The 23,502-nt window shown below is 43.9% G+C and overlaps 4 protein-coding genes and 1 non-coding gene across 12 annotated transcripts in view; 2 read left to right on the top strand and 3 right to left on the bottom strand.

The window, feature by feature from the left end:
* LOC120908420 (transcription factor Sp4-like) overlaps window positions 1-888 on the bottom strand; it is a 9,323-nt gene extending 8,435 nt beyond the window's left edge. For 3 of the 4 annotated variants that reach the window (XM_040319385.1, XM_040319387.1, XM_040319388.1), the window contains exon 1: window positions 220-798. The gene's annotated coding sequence lies outside the window, so the exon portion shown is untranslated. The other variant, XM_040319386.1, reaches the window with a different exon arrangement.
* A 7,541-nt stretch (window positions 889-8,429) lies between these two features.
* LOC120898382 (glycerol-3-phosphate dehydrogenase, mitochondrial) lies at window positions 8,430-17,563 on the bottom strand. Of its 5 annotated transcripts, none has more exons than XM_040304177.1 (8): window positions 17,504-17,563; window positions 12,763-12,894; window positions 12,430-12,696; window positions 12,246-12,358; window positions 10,581-12,141; window positions 10,371-10,494; window positions 9,794-10,145; window positions 8,430-8,932 (listed from the first exon to the last, which is right to left on the bottom strand). In XM_040304177.1, exons 2-7 carry the CDS (start codon window positions 12,865-12,867, stop codon window positions 10,123-10,125), a joined length of 2,193 nt encoding a protein of 730 aa, XP_040160111.1. In that variant the 5' UTR covers window positions 12,868-12,894; window positions 17,504-17,563; the 3' UTR covers window positions 8,430-8,932; window positions 9,794-10,122. The 5 variants fall into 5 exon arrangements, with proteins under 5 accessions (XP_040160111.1, XP_040160110.1, XP_040160109.1 ...); XM_040304176.1 differs by lacking the exon at window positions 17,504-17,563 and adding an exon at window positions 15,109-15,319 and having other exon boundaries at window positions 12,763-12,897; XM_040304175.1 differs by lacking the exon at window positions 17,504-17,563 and adding an exon at window positions 15,109-15,319.
* Window positions 17,564-17,919: 356 nt separating this feature from the next.
* On the top strand, window positions 17,920-17,991 carry Trnae-uuc. The gene has a single exon. It is a non-coding gene; the product is annotated as a tRNA-Glu (tRNA).
* Window positions 17,992-18,192: 201 nt separating this feature from the next.
* LOC120898384 (lipid droplet-associated hydrolase) lies at window positions 18,193-19,454 on the bottom strand. The gene is made up of 2 exons (XM_040304181.1): window positions 19,119-19,454; window positions 18,193-19,043 (listed from the first exon to the last, which is right to left on the bottom strand). The coding sequence occupies exons 1-2, from the start codon at window positions 19,423-19,425 to the stop codon at window positions 18,316-18,318; spliced, it is 1,035 nt and encodes a 344-aa protein (XP_040160115.1). The 5' UTR covers window positions 19,426-19,454; the 3' UTR covers window positions 18,193-18,315.
* Window positions 19,455-19,467: 13 nt separating this feature from the next.
* LOC120898381 (histone acetyltransferase KAT2A) lies at window positions 19,468-23,359 on the top strand. Its single transcript, XM_040304174.1, has 8 exons — window positions 19,468-19,579; window positions 19,668-19,991; window positions 20,083-20,528; window positions 20,603-21,409; window positions 21,496-21,776; window positions 21,850-22,300; window positions 22,370-22,462; window positions 22,573-23,359. Exons 2-8 carry the CDS (start codon window positions 19,854-19,856, stop codon window positions 22,637-22,639), a joined length of 2,283 nt encoding a protein of 760 aa, XP_040160108.1. The 5' UTR covers window positions 19,468-19,579; window positions 19,668-19,853; the 3' UTR covers window positions 22,640-23,359.
* The last annotated feature ends 143 nt before the right edge of the window (window positions 23,360-23,502 follow it).

Below are 23,502 nucleotides of genomic sequence, written 5' to 3'. Positions count from 1 at the left end.
CCCACAGCATGTATTGTTCGTGTATCATAACTTCTCCCGTATCATCGTTTTTCCGTCCTTCCGTATTCACAACGAACATAGCTGACATGTTGATGTTTTACTTTCGTTTGCTATTGTCGATCTTTCCATGCGCTATTTTTGCCCACCGATGAGGGGCGGAGCGAACCTAAGAGCAGTTACATTATAACACAATTGATTACTTATTCGAATGGCGCGTACCTGTACAGAATCACTGTCCGGTTTAGTAACCGTTTCGATCGAATCACTCGATTCTATCTTGGGCTTTGTCTTTTTCGTCATTTTATGAGGTTCCCCTACTGGGCTAAATCTTCACGCTCACCAAGGCTGGTGTCACAAACCAAGTTTCCATCACACATTCCGCGTGCCTTCGGTACGACGGGAAGCGGCACACACTCCACACACCGCATGGACGTTCACAATCACTTTGTACAACTTTGTTCGTTGCGTAGAGTATTCGCCGTAACTGCTCTGTGTTGACTTTATCTTTTAATTTGTTGTTAGTCTTCTCTGTTTAGATCACTGCGTGCCCATTTTTCTTCTTCCAAGTGACAGCCACATAAAACATCACACACTTCCCCAAAAGATCACACGCACACCACGACGGCGACAAGCAGCGTTTACATCGCTAGCTTCATAGCTTCGACGAACGCCAAACCTTTTCGACGACAACTATTGCCAGCTGCACTGTCGATTTGGAAAGCGTATTGCACTGTAATCAATCAGATGTTTGCCTTTCGAAACACAATAAACCAAGATAAAGAGTATGATATTCGATTAACGCACTATTCGCGCCTTTATATTAACTAATTCTTGCTGTACAACGACACGACGACACACAGACGAGCGTGCATCCCTCGCAAGAGCTGCGCACGAAATGAACTACACACTTGCATACAACCCCGACCAACCTATGCTTGCACGCACGCACAAACACATCCATCCATCGCTGGTTTTATGTGCTCTTCATCCCTCATCCGTCCAACGCTGCATCGAAGAGAAAGAGCAACATATAGTTTCACTTCACTCACTCACTAGCGGTACCGACCCTACGCTGCACGCCACAATTATGCTGCTAGCGGGTAAAGATAGTACCGATGGCTATATTGAAAACAATATGAAACGGTAGCGAGGGAGCACACCCCCTTTTTCGACCAACGCACGGCACACGCTTTTAAGCATACCTTTTTCGATGAGGCCTACAATTTCGGCACAATCGACAAGGATGGACGAGGTCTCGCGAGCAACATAACACCCCATTCATTTGTTTGTGGAAAACGGTCCCACATAATCCACATTGTAACATTTTTAGGGCCGTGGTTAAATCTGGCATCAAGACAACGTGCTGGAATGGGAGAGAAAATGATCTGGTGAAAGAAGCGCAGCATTGAGCAAGTACGACGCATCGTCCTAGACTCCCATGAGCATAATTTCTCCCTTTGTGTTTCCTTCCTATATTAAATTTTTTGTAATTTCTACACATTTTTCTATGATATATTTTAATTTTGTACAGTCGTTTGATTGTCACACAAACGGGCATACAATCCAATTGTTTCAGGACAGAAGCATATAATCGCATCGATTGCAATACTTTTCTCGCATTTTATGCTCATCCCATCGTACTGCATGGTATAAATGAAGGAGGTCCTCGGTACGCACAACGGGCGTTTATTTTACGCACGCAAGCACGCACACACACTCACAAGTGTGACGACACAGTCAAATCGCAAGGCCTCCTAGTTTCCGAGGCTAGATTCCAAGCGTGTTGCCTGCCTGCCAGTCAATCTGCCTATGGAAATGTGTTCGAAGCCGGCCCAGAAACAATCAAAGTACACCCCGTCCGACCCCGGCAAGCTAATTCGCATACAAACATGTATGAAGAAGGGGCAGATGCAACACACCCAAACATTACAACGTTGCCGCTGTTCGCATGAATGTGTTGGGCCGCTTCGAGCACATTCCCTTTCCTTGTCACTCGCGCACGATGCACGCATGGAAGGATGAAAAGCAGCATGTGCTCTGTTTCATGCGTCGTACTAGAGCATCCTTTTCCGTCAGGCTGTTTGCGCTGTCGATGCTTGCTAGCTAGCAGAAGGCAAGCGTCGAATCAAACTCTCTCTTCCCGCTTTCCTGAAGTAGCGCTGCACTGCTCTACCTATCAGCTCTTTTTCCACCAAACAGCCGAAAGACTCGTTTGATTATCGCATGGATCGCCACCGAAACGCCCGCTCCGGAGCGCTTGGCATTTCGAGGATGGGTAACTTTACGCACGGGGACGAACCAGGACCGCACACGCACACCGTTTCTGAGGGTGTTCCTTGAGCGAGATCTTGCGACCAATGGTAATTGTTTTAAGCGGTTCCTTTTTCATTATTAGCTATGCATTGCTAAACGCAAGCAGGACAAACACTTCTAAAAACATGCTTGTGATACCCCAAAAGACCATCATTCAAGTGAAAATTGTAATACATGCCGTAGTGCAGCAATGCACCGGTCACTGACACTTGCCGTATGGGAAGTGGGATGAAATGTGTTCCAGAGCATAGTTTAAGGGGTCTGTACAGGGGGCGTGGTACCGACATTTGCGCCCTGTTTTATTTCAACCTAAAACAGAATTTGAATTGGCGCTGCAATACGCACGTGTGTTCGCCATCTCTCCGCCTTTCGTTATCAATCGGTTGGAGGAGCGACAGATCGTTCCTCAAGATCATGGATCCAAGATCTAACGTCAAAAATTGTCTAATAAACCTTCGTTAAGCAATCTTTGAATCCCGGATACTTTTTGTGGTTCGAATTAAACCATAGTATCATTTCCAGTTTGATATGTTAGTCTGCTTTGATATGTTTGATATGTTAGTATATAATCTTATCCTGTTTTGCGATCTAAAAACGACATATTCGGGGAGTAATTTAAATAAAAAAAACAAGAACAAAATCGACCACTTTTTCAAGAACATGGATTAATTAAAAAAAAATTAGTATCATTGTCCATTTGTTTTCATATGCATACCCTTAACCAGCACACTTACGGTTCTGGAACTAATTATTTTACTTTTCATATAGAAATTTAAAAGCTGAGTTCACATGTTTTTGGCTGTTTATTTCACATTGAATGTGAGGTAATTGTAATTTTATTATTTTTAGATATATGTCTTCCCCCTATCGCAAGCCTGCATAACATCCTTATTTTTATAACAATAAAATAAATAGTAAATAACAAAACCGACCGAAATTAATCTGTCACAATGACATAACTAATACACATAGTACGTACACAACGAACGGTAAAATAAATTATATGTTCTTAAAATCGCCAAACCAAACTATGCAGAAAGTCTTAAAGTTACTTAAGCTTATGCTAAAATCTACACTATTTCGTAGTGAGTTGTAAACTTTGGTCATTTGTAAAAGAAGATTATTGTCTCCAAAAATGTGTGTTGTTTCAATCATTTTTTTTAAATTGAATTCTAGAAAATAAATAAAAAAACTTTTGTCAAAATTCAAATAAAGCAACGTATAATCTGCAGCATGTTGTTGCTCCAAATTAATCTTTTGAATATAAAAGCTTAAATGCCTTTAATTCCCTAGAGTTGAAAATTTTACTAACTCATCGATTGACTGATTTTTTTAATAGTCAAAAGTAACAAAAACGAATATATAATTGGATTTAAAAACTTAACGATATGATAGCCAGACGCATTGCAGACTCTTGCAGGTCACACTTGATTCGGAGACCGGAGTTCAAGTAGATCGTAAAACCTTTCGCGCTATCAAATCTTCTTTCTAAACTATTGCAAAGCAGAAATAGAAAAAAGCGAGGATTTCCTACTCAGGTGTTATCGTGTGAGTGTTTCCGTGTTGTGGCAAAGTTAGTAAGAAGCAAGCTGAACGACCTTATTACCACATCAGACTACTAATGCTCATGCCAGACGCACCTGTTGCGATAAGAAGAATTTGATCCTAATGTGTCAACAGCGAAGCAGTGAACAGGATTTTTGCTTTTTAGCTCCGCTCTTTTTTTTTACCGACTGATCCAAACGGATGTCAAAATTCATACATGTTGCGCACAAGTCTGCTTTAGAATTTCACAGCTAATCGCATAACAAGGATCGTATTTTGGGAAGACTCCACGAGGTTGCAATACACACGGTGGTCTTGCGCTCTGCTGGACTAGAACGTATACCATTACGATAGACACATATCACAAACAGAAAATATATGTTTGGTAGAAGAGATATTTCAAACATGAAGCAGCAAGAATTAGAGTGACGATCAATACGACGAAGACGATTGTGAGGTAGCGTGTTAATTTACATTGATAACGACAACGACTCGGTCAACGATATCAGCAGCAAAACTATCAAAATAATAGCATAAATTATTAAAATTAGGAAAGGGGCATCGTGCATACGTTGGCATTCACCAACTGAGACGAAAAGGACCTAAGAGCATTACTTTCGAAGTCAAGAAGTGTTTAGACAGCATTCAATGTGTATATATTTTTATTTATTGGGTTTTTAAACTTATGTTGGCAATCTCCAAAAAAATTGTAGTGTTATCAAAACCCATAATAAAATACCTTGATTACACACGGTTAAGCCAACAATCATTATTGATTCATCTTCTTCATTGTCACAACAGCCGCTGTCGGTCAAGACCTACCACACCTGGTACCACACACTAGTAGGCTTGGATTTCTGTGACTTGTTTTTATTAACCATTGCAGGGTAGTTAGTTCTACGTATGGGGGCACGGCCCATTCGGGGTTTAAACCCTTGACGGGCATGTTGTTAGGTCGTGCGACTTGACGACTGTATCACGAAAGCCCGGTCGTCTGTAGAAATTTATGACGGAAAATTCCGGTAAAATTTAACATATAACCGGTAATGTAATTATTTTAATCAATAACTATAGGTTTACTACTGTTCATGAACAAAAATCAAATCAAAGACACTAATTAGCTGTAAAAAAATATCGTTAACCAACATAACTATTGCCGCAAATGTTCGCCACGATTGAACTGTTGTAAAAAAATTAATTAATCCACCCCCGGATAATCGACGTTCTACTGTATATATTAAAAACACTTGTTAGTTGTTGGACTTTTGGATTACGTTAGCCAAGCGACTCGACGTACAGACTTAGAGGAACGAATATTCTGAGAGAAAATTCAGAAAAACAAGAAAACAGAGTTTTATTCTAGTCGTGCTCGAAGCAGGATATTTTGGATGCAATCTAGTGAAAATTGAAAGAGATTTTCCATGTAGGGCACGGTGATAACAAAGAGATTTTTCTAAGGGCCTCACAAAGATCATGAAAATGTACTACTCTTGAACGCTCGATCTAATCCGACTCTCCGATCCGATATGGTCACTCCTAATTGTCACGCAATCAATCACTCTATAGTTTTCTTGCTATTATTCCTAACTCTGAATCTTAATGCTAATGCTGGAAATCAAGCTATGATTTCAAAGTATCCAGAATTCAAAGATGTTTTGATTAGCAAAGCATTAATAGAAAATGCCGGACGTTGGATCTTGGTCCCATAATCTTAACCAGATGTAATCAAACTTATTTGTTCGGAGGGCCACTCGTTAACCCAGAAATACATTCGCTACCGCAATATCTGTGTCTATTATCGATGTTAAAGATATACCATTTCAAATATAAACTGAATTAATCATAACTTCGTAGTGTTGCGAGCCGGACACAGAACCATCAGGGACCTCATGTACCCCGCGGGCCACCAGTTTGACATACCTGGTCTTGAGGAACGATCTGTCGCTCCTCCAACCGATTGATAACGAAAGGCGGAGAGATGGCGAACACACGTGCGTATTGCAGCGCCAATTCAAATTCTGTTTTAGGTTGAAATAAAACAGGGCGCAAATGTCGGTACCACGCCCCCTGTACAGACCCCTTAAACTATGCTCTGGAACACATTTCATCCCACTTCCCACACGGCAAGTGTCAGTGACCGGTGCATTGCTGCACTACGGCATGTATTACAATTTTCACTTGAATGATGGTCTTTTGGGGTATCACAAGCATGTTTTTAGAAGTGTTTGTCCTGCTTGCGTTTAGCAATGCATAGCTAATAACGAAAAAGGAACCGCTTAAAACAATTACCATTGGTCGCAAGATCTCGCTCAAGGAACACCCTCAGAAACGGTGTGCGTGTGCGGTCCTGGTTCGTCCCCGTGCGTAAAGTTACCCATCCTCGAAATGCCAAGCGCTCCGGAGCGGGCGTTTCGGTGGCGATCCATGCGATAATCAAACGAGTCTTTCGGCTGTTTGGTGGAAAAAGAGCTGATAGGTAGAGCAGTGCAGCGCTACTTCAGGAAAGCGGGAAGAGAGAGTTTGATTCGACGCTTGCCTTCTGCTAGCTAGCAAGCATCGACAGCGCAAACAGCCTGACGGAAAAGGATGCTCTAGTACGACGCATGAAACAGAGCACATGCTGCTTTTCATCCTTCCATGCGTGCATCGTGCGCGAGTGACAAGGAAAGGGAATGTGCTCGAAGCGGCCCAACACATTCTTGAGAATAGCGGCAACGTTGTAATGTTTGGGTGTGTTGCATCTGCCCCTTCTTCATACATGTTTGTATGCGAATTAGCTTGCCGGAGTCGGTCGGGGTGTACTTTGATTGTTTCTGGGCCGGCTTCGAACACATTTCCATAGGCAGATTGACTGGCAGGCAGGCAACACGCTTGGAATCTAGCCTCGGAAACTAGGAGGCCTTGCGATTTGACTGTGTAGTCACACTTGTGAGTGTGTGTGTGCGTGCTTGCGTGCGTAAAATAAACGCCCGTTGTGCGTACCGAGGACCTCCTTCATTTGTACCGTGCAGTACGATGGGATGAGCATAAAATGCGAGAAAAGTATTGCAATCGATGCGATTATCTGATCTTCTGTCCTGAAACAATTGGATTGTTTGCCCGTTTGTGTGACAATCAATCCACTGTAAAAATTAAGATATATCGAAGATTTTTTTAAAGTTTTTAAATTGGCTTATGGCAGACATGTCAAACATACGGCCCGTGGGCCAAATGCAGCCCGCGAATGTATTTGGCAGTTTTTTTGCATGAAGCAGGACCGCAAAGACGGCATGTAGCGTGTGTGGCTATTATAAGTAGCGTGTGTAGGTTTTATTATAAGTGGCGGTAGCCTAAAGACATACTCCTCATATTTTCACTCATTGTCTGGCTTAGAAACTACGCAATGGAACACCACGTTCTTTACTTCACTGATGGGGGTACTTTTTCATCATGTTTCTGCCGAAAATCAAATGACCTCATGGCTAGCCAATATTTACCGATGTAGTGTTATAATTATGAGTTATCGTTATTAGTCATTGGCGCTGTCTAAAGGCTGCGTTTATAATTCGTGTGTCTATTAAATGACCTCAGTTTAGAATACTAGTTCCGAAAATTATTTAAATGGCTACGCTAGGTTTTCGATGAGTGTTTTTAGATACTGGCTCAATTTGTTGTACTCGCTTAACTGAACATAAGAATTATAAAATTTTCGATTTAGGACTGAACCACTGAAGATATGAGTAAATATCATGAACTGGTTCGCTTAGTACCGTTTTATTTCCCTATTCCTTATTTCTACATAATCAACAATTTTTGGGATTTTTTTTTTGTTATGAATCGATTTGTTAGAGCTTATCAAAATATGTAGGTATGATTCTAGGTCCAAGGATTTGTCTTTAATGATTTTAGCCGATAGAAAGCCACGGCTAAGGAAAACTAACAGTTGACCTACATTAAAATCTATTATTATTTGAAAATTCTTCCACAACAGGGGAAAATCATTAATATGCCCATTAAGTCAATACTTAAGTAGAATCTTTAAAAAGGTAAAAAAAACCTCCACAACCACCTCATCCTTCCGGCCTGTTTTTTTTTTTGTTTTTTATTAGACAAAATAGATTTTAATACAGATTTAAAATTGGAATTTGAATTAGTGAAACCTCCCCTTTGCGCTGAACTGCAGAACCGAAAGAATATTTTTAACTGCATTCCGGCCCGCGTCCCAAAACGAGTTTGACATCACTGGCGCATGGGAAGGAAAACACGAAGGGAGAAAATTATGCTCATGGGTGTATAATAGGACAACACACGTAAATGATTATATTATATTGCCCTTTTCTTCGTAACAGGCTATTGAGACAAAGACTATGCACAGTCGGATATGGTGGTCAAAGTCATCGTTACGGGGCACGGTCGATACGGGGATTGAACCTACGATGGACAATGTTGTTACGCGGTGCGAGTTGACGACTGTATCACGAGACCGTCCCGTTGAGAAGAAACAAAAAAAAATAACAAGGTAAACACAGGATGATCTTTTAAATTTCTCAACGTTTTCCAACCCATTACGAGTGAAATGGTATAAACAGCTCTCTTTTTTCCGCATATTTTTTATATTTTGACATTTTGCATCGAATTATCCTTAGCCATTAATCTTAAAAACTTTCTTCAAACGTAACGAAACAGAAAGCGTGAAATGTGCTATCAAGCACATTTTTCAGGTTCATGGTTTTTGCAATTCCACTTTTTTCGTTGTTTGTTTGTGGAAATTAACTTTATAATTTATGCTCATTGTTTGTATCGGGTAGTGCCGAACCCTGACGAAGCTTGCAAAGCCAATCGATCAGATAGAAACAATGAAAGTAGTTGTACGAATAAATAAATTGTGAATTGTGAAGATCAAAAGTAATTCGAATTTAAAATAATCTGTATCTTAACATCAATTCACCAACCAACAGGGAGCACGTGGGAACTGCCGATGAGTAAGGTCTTTTATCGCGTTGGAGAGGAGCGAAGGTCATCCTGGGTGTTATGCAAGCAACCATAAGTTATCCATTGTCACAAATAACAGCCGTGTTCGTGGTACAGCACTTAGCTAAAACAAACCATTTAGGAGCGATGAGAGATGAGAAAAAATAAGGAAAAAGTTACTATTAATTGTATTCAACGTGGACAATAACAAACGAAGCAATGTAAAAGCCAAAACAATCATTTATACATAATGGTCAATAAACCACATGGTGAATACAATGAAGGAAAAGTAACAAAATACAAATGAACCTACATGTGACGATTGATAATTAAAATGTAAAGCAATAACGAGAAATGAATGGTTAAACACACATAAACACATAAACAAGATCACATACAAACATACACATTAAAGCATGATTTCGAATTGAACTCAATTACTGTAATATTACATCAATTATGTGCAATACTACTTATAACCCACATCAAACAAATAAACATTCTTGGTTCGTTTTTAAAGAACTAGTTTTTAAAGGCTGTTTGTTTGTTTGTGTTGTTAAATATTTCAAAAATTTAAATCACCGCAAACAAAGAACTTTTTGGATATTTGCAATAGAATTACCTACACATTGGTATGCGAGAATACAGATGATCCCTTCTCTGTCCTATTGGCGTTTAAAAATCGATCGCGTTGGATCTAACAGAACATCAAAGAACCATCAAATCTCCACCACCAAAGAGTAGCAATGGAGACAAAGCTTTTTTTTTTAATAATGCTCTCCTGGTGTGTTTGTTCGTTTTTGTACGATTTCTTCATTTTATCTATCTTTCGGAGGTTTGCGTTCATTTGGTTAAACTTCCAGAAAACTTCTCCAAACAGTAAACAATCCGAGAGTGGTAATTACACTTACAATGCGCTGTGACTTACAACAATTATATGTACACTGGTATGATCTTACAGAATAGAATAAGTTACTCGATTTACTATCAGCACGCAGGGCCTGGTTAGCAATACACTGCCCGCCGTTCCATTCGCTTGGCAAGCGAACAGCGACAGTTGGACAGCTTTTACAGATACACAACTGCATACGATGCACGATCGACGATGCGCAAAAATGCAATCATATTAACAACAACGGGATACAAATAGGAGGTTTCTTGGTGAGTGTATATGCTTTGAGAGCTTTGGTTTCTAGCCTCGCAAATGCACAACGGTGTTCACACAAACGCGCATTGAGTGCAAATGTTGGTGGATTAAACAGGTAGAGGACATGCTTTAGTGGCGGCAGTTTGAAGACACAAACGCGCAGAGTTTTAGTTTGACTTTCGTTGAGTGGCTGTAAACGGAACGGAGAGAGAAAAAAAGGATAGGAGGGGGGACCCTCGTTAGTGTGTTTCTGTGCGTTTTCGCAATTACCTGGATAAGAGGAACGCCGGCAGGTTTGTCAAAGCCAAGGTGCCCGCAGGTGCATATCGACTGGCGCGAAGATTGTGCATCGTCGACAAGCCAATCGATTGGGGCCACCTGGCCGGATAATCCTGCCCGGGCGCTTATAAGCCACCTCCAGATCGCTCGATGGTGATCTGCTTCTTGAGACGTTCCTGCTCCTTGCGGATTTCTTCCTGTTCCGCCACCGCAGCAAACCGAGAGTGCGATACAAATCCGGACTTGATTGCCGACATCATCTGCGAACGCGAAAGATCAACAAGCACAAATTAATCGATTACTCTCACCGGAAGGTGATCGAAGAGTCTAACGCAATCTACCATACCTGTAGGTACTCCTCCAGCTCGACCTGTCCGTTCATGTTGGTGTCGATTTCCTTGAGAATGTCGTGCAGCTCTTCGCCACTGACCTCCGCATCGCCGAACGACTTCATTGCGCGCTTAATGTCGGTGATCGACACGTAGCCCTTCTTCTCCTTGTCGATCGTTTCGAAGCGCTTCACGTACATGTCGACCTCCTGCTTGGAGAGATTGATCGGTACCTTCTCCTTCAGTGTGCGGTTAGCTTGGTGGCCCATCTGCGTCTGCAGGAAGTGTTCGCACTGCTTTATCTGGCGCTCCTTTTCGTCCTTTGACCACTTTAGCTCCTCCGCCATGATGTCTGCAATCATGGGGAGCGCCTCGATAGCGGCCTGCACATTCAGGAACGACAGTCGCAAACGGCGCGAAATCATGTCCACGCAAGTGCAGGCATACTCGCGAATGCCGTAGCGCACCTCCGCATCAATGTACGGGAACTCCGGATGCAGCTTCTTGCCGATGATGGGCCAACGCTTGCCAGTCAGCGTAGCCAGCTTGGCCACGGCAAACGCACGATCGCCGTACGATATGGCCAGATGTTTGGCCACCTCTACCTCCAGACCCAAATCCTGCACCAAGCGGATGTACATCGTCGGTGTCCATCCCTGGGCGCCCTCAATCCACAGCCCATCGGTGACACAACCGCGCTCGGGCTTCAGGTTGCACGCCTTGATGGCAGCATCGATCGTGTGCTCGGCCATCGCTCGGAACGTCGTCCACTTGCCACCGGCAATCGTGATCAGCTTCGAGTCGCTCACGTGCACGATGTGGTTGCGAGCCAGCGATTGCGTGTCCTCCTTGTTCGGATCGGACACCAGCGGTCGGATGCCACTCCACGCCGACAGCACATCACCACGGCGAACATCAACGTCCTTGTTGAGATAGTTCTTGATTTCGCTCAGAATGAACTGGATCTCGTCCTCGGTGGGCGTGGGGGTGCGCGTTACATCGCACGGCGAGTCCGTGGTACCGGCGATCGTGCCGTTCAACCAGGGCAGGAAGAAGATAACGCGACCGTCCGAAGTGTCCGGATCGAGCAGACCCATCTGCTGTGGGCTGTAGTATCCCGGCAGCACAATATGCACGCCCGAGCTCGGGCAGCAGATTTCCTTCACCGTCGGGTTATCCATTTTGCGGATCGAGTCCGTAAACGGACCGGTCGCGTTGATGATACACTTTGCCTTGATCGTCCACTCCTTTTTGCTAATGTTATCGCGGACCTTGGCGCCACACAGCACATCCTTACCATCGTCGCCCTTTTTCTTCAGCAGCTCCAACACCTCGACGTGATTCGTGATGGCAGCGCCATGGCGTGCCGCGGTCAGTGCGATGGCCAGATTCATACGTGCGTCATCCTGCTGTCCGTCGTAGTACACGATAGCTCCGCACAGTTTATCGCCGCGCAACATGGGAAACAGTTCCAGCGCATCGGCGCGTGACAGATAGTACGAGCTTTTCACGTTACGATCGCCAGCGACGAAATCGTACGCCTTAATACCGACCCAGAAGTACGGAATTTGCCACCAGCTGAAAAAACGAGACGATGAACGAGACGATATAGTCGATTAATATTGTAAACATAAGAGGTAGGACGGAAAGGTAGGATGCAGCAAAACCAGGCAAAAACTAACGTGTAAACGGGAAGCATGATCGGCAGTGGTCTGGTCAGATGTGGCGCCGATCGCAGCATTGAGGCGCGCTCGTGCAGAGCTTCTTTTACCATCCGGTACTGTTCAATATCCAACTGTAAGAAGCACAAACCGACAACTTTAGTTTAGCATTCTATGGGCAGTGGAAGCAATATGATCATCTTACACCGAGAATGGCTTTCTGCAGATATCGCACACCACCATGGATCAGCTTGGTTGATCGTGACGAGGTACCACTGGCGAAGTCGTCCGCTTCGACCAGGGCGGTCTTAAGTCCGCGCGTGACCGAATCCAGTGCACAGCCGGCCCCAGTGGCTCCACCACCGATGATCAGCACATCGTACTCTTCGTCGCTCTGCAGCGCCTTGATCTGTTCCGATCGTGAAGGCAGCGTTCGCTTACGTCGAATACGTTGCATTTCCTCCATTTGAACCTGTTTGCAGAACGAAACACACGATTGCTTGAGCTGGCCATAAACCGGGTCGGTTGCCGAGCTTACCTGATACTGGGGCGTATCTTTGTGCTGCAGGGCATAGGTGGACAGGGCGGCACCGATCGCGATACCGGCTGCTGTCACGCCGAACTTTCGAAGTCTCGATGCCATTGTTGATTAGCGGGTTCGTGCGAAAGGCTGCTGGAAACAGGGAGCATCACAATATTTCAATTAGGAACTGCGAAGGTAAAAGTGAGCTAATGAATAGAAGACGATTTCATGGCAATTATAAAAATATTATAATCTGATTTCTATCCCAACCGTGCCGGTACTAACACGTGCTGCTTTGCCGATAGGGCTACTGATAATAAACTCCATCGCGGATTCGCGCATTGCACAGCAGATGCAACATTCATTCGTCGTTAGTAAATACCGCTGACTTTAATCTGAAGGAAAGATCACTACGCAATGCCGTATCGCTTCATACTCGGATGGTGCGATGCAATAAATTAATCATTGTCCTCAGGAATAGAACAATTATCATTACCGTTCCGGTCCCTCTAATGCACACGGCAGTACCACAGCGTTCGTACACGCCACGACTGGTGTTGTTAGTTTACGTTTTATTGCTGCGTGGCGTCCTCTTTAGAGATAAATGCCAATACGCAGCCGAACACAAGATAATTACGCGCAATGTGTGATGTGTTTTTTAACGAAACGCTTACGTTTGTTTGTTCATTGAAACCTACACGTGATAAGCCAGTGACGGCCCAAGTGTCAGTATCCTCGTGGGATGGTGTAATGATAGACACTGCCTCAAGTTGCCCTAACCGAGTAGAGGTCATATAAAGGAGATATCGAGCAGAGAGGCAGGCAGTGGCTAGTGGGAAACATCACACATTACACATATACACTTCGTGCTGTGTCTCCGTGCAACGTGCAAGATGTGGACGTTTTCTACCGTCTAGACCGAGATTTTAATGTTTGGCCTTGATGATCTGCTCCCCTGTGTGCCTAAAGGTTTGAAAAAAGAAAAAAAAGTAAACCCCTTCGCAGTTCGCGAAATGTTTTGCCCTTGATCGTGGATCACGCTTTGCAAGAATCGTAAAGCTCGAAAAAAGTATCATTAAAACACGATACGACGGCAGACAGACATCACGAAACACGCGGCTAGTTGGCTTGGCTGCGGAAAGGAAGCAGCCGTTATGAATCGCGAATGTAGCCAAGCGTGCAAAACCATACAAAACTATGGCCGTGGCGTCGTTTGGATCGCTTAAATGACATCATCGCACAGCATGTTGACAGGGGCTGATGATTCACAGCGACGCCGAAACATTTGAAGCGAATGGATTTGTAGCGCAGTGTGCGCGCAGCTGATTTCATGTGGCAAGGTCTAATTGTAGCTGGTACTGCTGCTATTACACGCACAAACATATGCTATGCTACTACAAACAAACGAACAGATAGTGGTAATCCACGATCACCCTCAGGGGGAACACAGCAATCCTTTGCACCGATCAGTCACGTGATCTCACTACAACAATCAGGCGCATGATCGTGTCCTGTCTCAAGCGGCAGCAAACTGGGGCGGCAAATGAAACGCGAAACGCATCCATCAACGTATCGTTCACAGCTGATCGTGTGATCGTGTGTACCGAGCTGTGTACCAGTGGTATCATTCTAACGCAAAATTAAAATCCGTTGTCATCGTTGGCGCACAAAACAAGCATCAATCATGTCCGATAAACCGAGCAAATAAAGTGCGAAGAACCTCTCCCGGTGGGGTTTTCTATCGTTCCGTTGTTTTGGTTTTGTCGTACCTAAACCGTGCCGTGTCGCGCTCAGCCGTTGTGACCGATCGTTAGCTAATTAAGACGGAATATCAAAACTACCCACGGTAGCAAAAACGTCGTAACATTCCATTCTATTAATACATGCACTCGAAAGACAGGGAGATCGTGCAATTCGCTCGCTACGACACTGATGCGGGGGGGTTTAGCTTAGATCGTAATCATTATCTAGCGAGATGGGCACGGTTATGTAAAAAATCGACAGCGCCAAAAAGGATCGCCCACTGGTCACTGCACAGTACCAAATTTAAAGCACTCGTCGCGCGTTCAACTCACAAAACACTCGCCATTACGCCGACCCAACAGCGGAGGGGTTGGGTAAATTTGGGACTCTTTCATGATCGCTCTACTCGCGTTCCAATCACACTGACAAGCCACGTAAAACACCTGTGTATATTCTGGGATGCCAAGATCCGGTTACATAATATTAACAGGGAATCGCAGTTCTGCAGTTTGCAGCCTGCTACTGAACCGATGCACTAGACACAGAACTAAGTAGCACATGCCGGAGGCTGCACTGCTTTAGTGGCACGAGCTGGATGCGTAATTGCCACCCTTTTACCTTGACAAAAGTTGATTCCCGTGGAGCGAAGGCTTTTAGCTCCAACTGTCGATCGAAGCGCGCCACTAGGTTGTGGCGAATATCAGGCAGTAACGGCAAGGATGCCCTTCGCAAAGATGGATATGGGGATCGTAGGCAAACCGGTCACGGTGTACGATCGAAAACGACTCGAGACCTCGACGTTCGGCGAGCAAGTGAACGGATATATCATCGCTGGCATCGATCGCCCCGCCAGACTAGCTGAACTAGCGCGCCCGGTGCCATCGGTCGGGCATCGTTCGGTTCGAACTCGTGTGCTTTTGCGGCATCCGCCCTGCGGAAACGGTGTTCCCCGCTTCATTGCCTTTTTGCCGTTCGTGATGTTTGAGCAAGCTTTTTGAGGCAAAGTTTTTCTACAGTGTTCCGCCTATGAGCGTGCTGGCGGAGTGTGTACGTTATTATATCACCAGACTGGGATGCAGTCGGTGACCGGGTTTCGTTGAGCCGGGGCAGGTGGAATATGCTATAAATAAGCAGACGAACGGACGACGGGGAAAAGAATAAAAAACCAGCATAGGGTGGAATGGAGGTGGGGGGGGGCTTGGCAAGTGGTGATCAATTCTCGCGATCGATGCACTTTCGCTGGTGTGTCGCACACTTGCGCTTCGTGCCGGTTTGAAGTAGTATTAGTGACGCCACCCGTTTGGACGCTTTTCATAGTGTATTCAAAGGTTGAAAGCATAAAAAGAGGGAATATTTTTTTGTGAATATCACACACCTACTAAAGGCATAGCATTATTTCGGCATGGCATTATTTAGTGTATTATCAGCAGCATAATTGTGTGCACTACATACAGCATTTTAACTGTTATTACAGCATTTCAACTGTCGTTACAGGAAGTCACGTGCACGTTTACACCAATGAATCTCTCACCATGTGTGCGTATTGACCGTGAACGTGTCTAAATGCACCAAGAGTGGGAGAGATTGCACTGTTTCACCGCTGATCATTCGCTGTACATGTGCAAGTTGCAGCGTGCAGGTATGTGCGGATATCCAGAATGCAACAGCTGTAGGGGGTACATACCAGTAACTGATAAGATCTCGTGCAAGTTACGGTGTTAGTGTGCCAAACGTGCGTGTAGTAGAGAGCTGCACTGTGTTTAATTTGCAATCATACCGTTACTGAACGGCGCAAATACACTGCATCCTGCCATCCCCGGTGGTGTACCGAATGCAGTTCTAGGTGCTAGGTTGTGTAATCGCCATAATGATGACGACGACGATGTTCAAACTCGCGCGCTTCACCGCTTTCCAATGATACTACAGTTTTATCGATAAGCAGCGAGTGTTTCCAATCGGCCGGAAATTGTCCTACATTGAAGAGTTTTATTTAACTTCGTTATATGAACGCGTGCTCGCTCGTGCCTGCTCCTCGTACATGCTCCCGTATCTTTCAATGTCACGGCGCTTATACCGTTGTGTGTAGCGTTTTATTGTTGTAAATGAAATGGCTCATTTTTTGTAATCCTCGTGTAAATAATCTCAAGTATGGAGACCATCGAGTGGTTCTATTGATTTAATCACTTCGAAAACCTTACTTATAATTCCTGCAAAGGACTTTATGCTTTATCGTCAAACACTCACCATTCTGTTTGACAAAAAAAGATATAGCCAAACAAACCCTTTTCGAATCGACCTGCGAAACGAGTTGTTTTGTTACTCGCATTGTTGGCCGGTGAGCGATCAATAATAAATGTGCTTCCCACGCATCACACTGACTGCGAGCTACTACCGACCGCTAAGCCGCTAACGTAGCCAAAGCTGTACCAAATCTTACAACCGCCACAGAGAACATTTATTAAAGGTTCCGCGCTTCTGCATTGTACAAAAATAGAAACAATTCCGACCTACAAAAGCGTCCTACTGTCCCACGAATTACGGACGGGCTTATGGCCACTTTTGCCAAGGGATTGTGTCACCGGAGAGCAACAAACGTGTATTAAAGGTAGGAACAAAACTCCAACCTGGTCAACCATTGCCAAAACGATAGAAAAATGGAAAAAACGCGAACGATACCAGATGGAAGATATAAGCACCTTCCTTATTTTGCCGTATGCCGATGCGTTTGTTGTTTGTTTTCATTACATTTTCAGGAGTAACCTTCACATTTGACCAACATTTCCCCTCGTTGGGAAATTGATTACAGCACGCACTCACACACTTGCACTGTAGGTGGTGTAGGAAAATCAGACGTTCTAGGCGTCGTACGTAAGGCGACAGATACGGAAACGAAAAGTAAATAAAAACATGAACTTGTGGCTGCATCACTGCACTTTTGCAAGGTAAATAGCCTCATGTGGATACGTTTTATAATGTTGACAAACCCGACTACTCGGGATTTGGCTTTCCTTACCGAATGCGACTAGATAGATTGAAGGATTTCTCGATACTACTGGCTCTACCCGATCTCTTGGAATATTCACTCGTTTAAAGAGATAAAGAAATAGAGAGAGAGAGAGCGTTGCTGCACAAGTGCGCATGATCGATTACTGTACACTGAAGAAAGACTAGTTCGGGACACCAAACGGAATGGATAAGATTTACATCAATAATGAACTGTTACTAATCCATGATAACCATACAGAAAATGCCCATAATATTCATAAAGTGTCACTATCAGCATCATATAATACGGCTTAGATTTCCACTTTAAAATCGAATCCTGAATCGAGTTTGAGGTAAATATTACGAAAATTATTGACAAATTCTTTCGCCAGAATACTTCAGTGATCTCAAATTAATTTTTTCCAGCATCCCCTCTCTCACATCTCCCATATGGTCTAGTGGCTAGGATATCTGGCTTTCACCCAGAAGGCCCGGGTTCGATTCCCGGTATGGGAAAGAGCTTTTTTCCTTCTGTCATGTATTTTTTACGATTGCACTTTCATGGTGGATTATAGTTCAATTGCAAATATTGACTTAATTTCTCAACATTCTCTAGTACCAAAACAACTTATTTGCCAAAAGAAATAATGTAATTAAATACTTCAATATTGATTAAAACATTTCTTTCCACAATCACAGGCTATAGTAGTTTGATAGTAAATTCAAGTAAAGATCAATTTGTTATTATTTACTTTACATCCACCTGTTACTATTGATCTAGATTGATTTGATTATAAAGCATCATGGCCAGGCCATTGTTTCTCAACAAAGAAAAAAGTTTTATGCACGATATTTTAAGATCCACTCACCGACAGAAAAGCCCATCTGAGCCGCTGAACGTAATACAAATGCATGCTCATAGTTCCTGGTGCACAGTTCAGCATCAATATCTGGGATACGTTGCTTCAGATCATGGTAGTACTGTACCGGTACCCATCCATCCTTACTGCCATAATACAGCTTAATGCGCTGCTTGTTCTTGATGAGTGTATCCGTATCCAGGTCCTTTACCTTTTCCATCTCATCAATTGCCAGGAACCATATTTTATCTATTACGCTGGGATTCATATACTTCAGACCGGTTCCTAGGTAGTACTTTGGTATTCCATCCACCAGATAGTACATGTAGATAATCCAAGTCCGGATAAACAAGGGCAGCATGTCGAACATTCGGTAAAACCATTGCCACACGCACCACATAGGATTAATGATTCTGGTCACTATGAAACCGTTCCTCGATTTGGCCATCCGTTCCAGGGTGGGAAAGAGAAAGTAGCAATGTTGAATGCGGTCGCTTATGTCAGGAACTTTGAGCAGTTCCAGCGCCATGTACGCTCCTATCGAGTGACCGATTAGATGAATTTTTACATCCTCGGGAACGTACTTCCGTATGAACTCTATCTTGTGCTGTAGCTGTCCTTTTAAGTTAAACATTTCTTCGTTCCCTTTCAATGCGGGCACCGGTTTCTTGTACGGGCTTTCATCTGCTTCATCGTGGCCCGCCTGACCTGTAGGAATGCGGCATAGCAGCAGTTAGATAATGTTTAAAACAGCAAACAAATACAAATTAACATTATACTCACCTATTACCCACACTGGTAGTTCTTTGTTCAAGCACTCATATACGGTGGAGAGAAACTTCGTGTAAAATCCAGGCAGTCCTGGGTTACCGGTAATGCACAGCACGATTTCCTTCTGATCGCCAAGCGATTCTTCGATCCACTTACCCCACGTTAGTATATGGGTAGGGACTTTTGCGATGACTGGATAAGACTCTTGCATGATGCTTGCCGTATTGCCGGTTTGTCTGTACGGAGTAAAGGTCGACCGAACGGATGCAGCAGTGAGATGAGCTCGTCTTGCCACTCCGCAAAAAAGTTTACAATACATGAGCAATTATCTGTGGAACATCGAGGCTTTTGGAAAATCAAACTGTCAACTGAATAACAACAATAGCGAGGTTTAGAGACAGCTCATGTGAAAAATTCAGAATTTAACGCAAAGAAACTATTTTTCTCTTATTTAAGCTACAATGAATCAATTTGTAAGTTGAACACCTTTCAATTTAATTACAGCATTTTCGGGGTAATGGTATTTTACATTTTTCCCACTCTCGTATATTTTTTTGGCAGGCAGATATTTAAATGCGCCTACCATTGCTCTATGTATCTTGTTCCGTGCAACTTGACGTTCCCTTGACAGGCAGGCGTAGAAAATCCAAGCAAAACAAATCACGAATCACAAATTTTACATATCGGCCGATATCTAGAACTACAGATACGTTTTTCACCGAACAATTCATACTGTAAAGGAGAAGCATGAGTGAGAATCCAAAAAATCAGAACGGCGAAGTGAAGCAAGAAAAGTCCGACTCGAATCATGGCGGCAACAGCAGCGGAGCGCAAGAAACCACACGCCAGGATAGCATCGAGCGGATCATGATGCGCAAACAAAAGGTACGGAAGGTCCATTTATTCCTGTTAAGCTATTGCAGCTATTCCGTTGTGAACTCTGCTAACTTACTGTGCATATCGCATTCCCTTACAGGTTTATCAGTTACCGAGAAATCAAAAGCTGACCAAGCTTTCCATGTACTCGTCCTGTCAAGCAAACGAATGCCGCTGCAGTGGCTGGAAAACGCCGGAGGAGAATCGCCACAAAGATGTGGAGGTCGATTATTGCCCCGATTTCGCTGAAGAGTGCCGAAATCCGAACTGTAAGCACAGTCTTGAGACGCACATTCAGCATCTAGGTGATATTACCGAGGAACAGATGAACGAGCTGCTGGGGGCCATTGTGGATGTGGAAAATTTGTACATGAGCATGCTCCGGGAAACGGATACCGATACGAAGAAGGTATATGCTTATCTGTTCCGTTTGTTGCGGCAGTGCATTCTAACACGTACGCAGGCCGTTATACGAGGACCGCTAGGAGATCCTCCGTTTGAACAGCCCTCGATTTCCAAAGCAGTCACCAACTTCGTTATGCACAAGTAAGGCAAATAGTAGGTGCTAATAGACAAGGAGAACCCACTCACATTATTTGTACCATTGTCCCTTTCGGCAGGTATGGTCATCTCCATCAGGCAGAACTGGACTCTATGACCGATGTTGCGAAGACGTTTCTGCACTGTCTAAATCATTGGAATTTTGAAGCACCGAGTGCGCGGCAGGATCTAGTTAGCCAGGAGGATGTTTCGAACTACAAAATTAACTACACACGGTGGCTGGTGTTCTGTCACGTGCCGGCTTTCTGCAGTTCACTGCGGCACTTTGAAACGTCTGTCGTTTTCGGCCGCACACTGCTAAAGGCCGTCTACCAGTACGTATACCAGCAGTTGCTGATGCGTTGTAAGATTGAGCGCGATCGAATGCCGCCGGAAAAACGTATCATGCTTACGCAGCTGCCCAAATTCCTCGAAGCACTTAAGCAGGAGGTAGTGAACGAAGATTCGCCAATCTGGTCGCCAAACTTTAAGCCAACGTCGTCGCTTCTGCTGCACAAAACCAAGCGCCAGCACGAAGGATCGTCATTGTCGGGGACAGGCAAGAAGATGGGAGATGCAAAGCGCTACAAAAAGGAATCAGACTGCGAGGATCTGTCCGATGATGTGGTCGCGCGTGCACTGAAGCGCATAAACGACAGCAACTACTCCAGCCGGGCGGAGGTCGTCTTTCCGCCGAACGCACCTCGTGATGAAGCGGCTAAGGCAGAAGAAAATCGGCGAGAAATCGAATTCCATGTCGTTGGCAACTCGCTCACCAAACCGGTAACGAAACAATCAATGCTGTGGTTACTTGGACTACACAGCGTCTTTGCCCATCAGCTGCCAGGAATGCCCAGGGAGTACATCAGCCAGCTAGTGTTTGACCCGTATGTGTTGTTGTTTGGGCTTTTTGCCTTTTGTTTCAATACATCCGATGATGAATTAAACTTTAATGGTTCCTATTTATTTTTAGGAAACACAAAACGCTAGCCTTAATTAAAGAAGGTCGTCCGATTGGTGGAATATGTTTCAGAACATTCGTTTCGCAAGGCTTCACAGAAATTGTGTTCTGTGCAGTTACAAGCAGTGAACAGGTGAAGGGGTATGGTACGCATCTCATGAATCATTTGAAAGACTACAGTACCCAGCGTGGCATTAAACATTTCCTCACGTACGCTGATGAGTTTGCGATCGGGTACTTCAAGAAGCAAGGATTTTCCAAAGACATCAAGGTAGCGCGCCACGTGTACGCTGGTATGTTCATTATGTCTTTTTGTGCTAAATGAATGCGCTCTATTGATTACAATTTATTTTCTTTCTTTTATAGGATTCATAAAAGAATATGAAGGTGCAACGCTCATGCACTGCGAACTCCATCCAAGCTTAATTTACACGCAATTTAGCTCAGTCATACGAAAGCAAAAGGAGATCGTAAAAGAATTAATCACTCAGCGCCAGCAGGAAGTGCAAAAGGTTCACCCTGGGCTGACCTGCTTTAAGGAAGGTGTTCGTAGTATACCTATCGAATCGATACCGGGTTTGCGAGAAGTAGGATGGAGACCGACATTCCGAGCACAGCGAACAGCTCGACCGCTAGAAGAATCGGCAGACCCGGATAAGCTGGCCAATTCGCTGAGCGGAGTTTTGCTTGCTGTTCGGCAGCATACAGCTGCATGGCCGTTCCTGAAGCCGGTCAATCAGGCGGAGGTGCCAGACTATTACGATCATATTAAATACCCGATGGATCTCAAAACGATGAATGAACGACTCAAGAATAAGTGAGTCAATGGCTGAAAAACAAACAAAATGATCAATTTGACATGTGAACTTAACTTTTTTTTTTTTAGATATTACGTTACCAGACGGTTGTTCATGGCTGATATGGCCCGTATTTTTACCAACTGTCGTCTTTACAATTCACCGGAGACAGAATACTATCGGTAAGATGTTGCAAAACTATGATCCTGTCTCAAGTTAAATCTTATCCGGGGTCTTTCATATCAAAATCCTAACCAATCTTCTTCTTTTTTTTTTAATTTATCGCTAATAGCTGCGCCAACACTCTCGAACGGTATTTTCAAACCAAAATGAAGGAAATCGGTCTGTGGGATAAATGATGTCCACTAAACAATCTCGATCGAGCAAACCTCCACGCAGCCAGCCAAGATGACGACGACGATGAAGACGAGGATGACAACGATCAGGACGACGAAGACAACGAAAATGATGATGACGAAGACGACACGAATTTTGACGTTAATGAAGGTCCTGCTAATCCTGGAACTATGAAACAGCAAGAGAGCATCAAAGGCACACCCGTTCTAGTTGATGAACATCGGAAAACGATAAAGAAATCTTACGCCTCCGATGACCGTCGTTGTTTTGCCTACTCGTCGTATCACGGAAGCGTTTACTGTAAACCGGGTAGAAAGAGTAGTTACGGTAGAAAGAGTGTACCAGGTGCTGGTCCCACACGGCACGTTACCGTTACGGGGACCAGCACAGTGCCGGGTTTGCTATGTAAAGAAGACGGTACTAAAATGGCATCGGTTGTTTTAGATAGCGAAAGTGCAACCAATGAACGGGGAAGTACTGGACACGGTAAATAATTTAATTGATTGATTGAGCAGCGCGGAATTGAAGCTAATTCAGCATCGCAAAAATCTATCCAAAAAACATTTTAAAAGCAATGTTCGTATTGTACGGTACTTGTATTTATTGATTCCAGATGCAAACAATGAAAGTAATACTCGTAATCGTATAAGTAAATTGTACTTTTTAGATTAAAAAAACAGTTGCAAATAAAAGTTAATTATACGGTGTCGTAAACACTCACAGAATTTGTCTATAATTTTACATTAACAATATAATTTCACTATTTCATTAAGCCCTACGATCGAGTGTTTTCCGCACTATAATGAATTAATTACACCACTCTAAAGCGCTGTCGTCAAATCTTTAACGTTTAGTCACCGCCCAT

Source organism: Anopheles arabiensis, chromosome 2 (assembly GCF_016920715.1).
Source record: "Anopheles arabiensis isolate DONGOLA chromosome 2, AaraD3, whole genome shotgun sequence".
Lineage (NCBI taxonomy): Eukaryota > Metazoa > Arthropoda > Insecta > Diptera > Culicidae > Anopheles > Anopheles arabiensis.
This window is presented reverse-complemented; position numbering and strand designations above follow the sequence as displayed.

Bases quoted from the DNA above. Each gene is read 5' to 3' on its own strand.
- LOC120898382 (XM_040304177.1), bottom strand. From the start codon at position 12,867: ATGGCATCGAGACTTCGAAAGTTCGGCGTGACAGCAGCCGGTATCGCG. The intron at 12,142-12,245 runs GTTAGTTTTTGC...TCGTTTTTTCAG, and splicing joins ATCATGCTTCCCGTTTACAC to CTGGTGGCAAATTCCGTACT. The intron at 10,495-10,580 runs GTATGGTAGATT...TCGCGTTCGCAG, and splicing joins AGCTGGAGGAGTACCTACAG to ATGATGTCGGCAATCAAGTC.
- LOC120898384 (XM_040304181.1), bottom strand. From the start codon at position 19,425: ATGTATTGTAAACTTTTTTGCGGAGTGGCAAGACGAGCTCATCTCACT. The intron at 19,044-19,118 runs GTGAGTATAATG...GCATTCCTACAG, and splicing joins ACTACCAGTGTGGGTAATAG to GTCAGGCGGGCCACGATGAA.
- LOC120898381 (XM_040304174.1), top strand. From the start codon at position 19,854: ATGAGTGAGAATCCAAAAAATCAGAACGGCGAAGTGAAGCAAGAAAAG. The intron at 19,992-20,082 runs GTACGGAAGGTC...ATTCCCTTACAG, and splicing joins TCATGATGCGCAAACAAAAG to GTTTATCAGTTACCGAGAAA. The intron at 21,777-21,849 runs GTATGTTCATTA...TTTCTTTTATAG, and splicing joins AGCGCGCCACGTGTACGCTG to GATTCATAAAAGAATATGAA.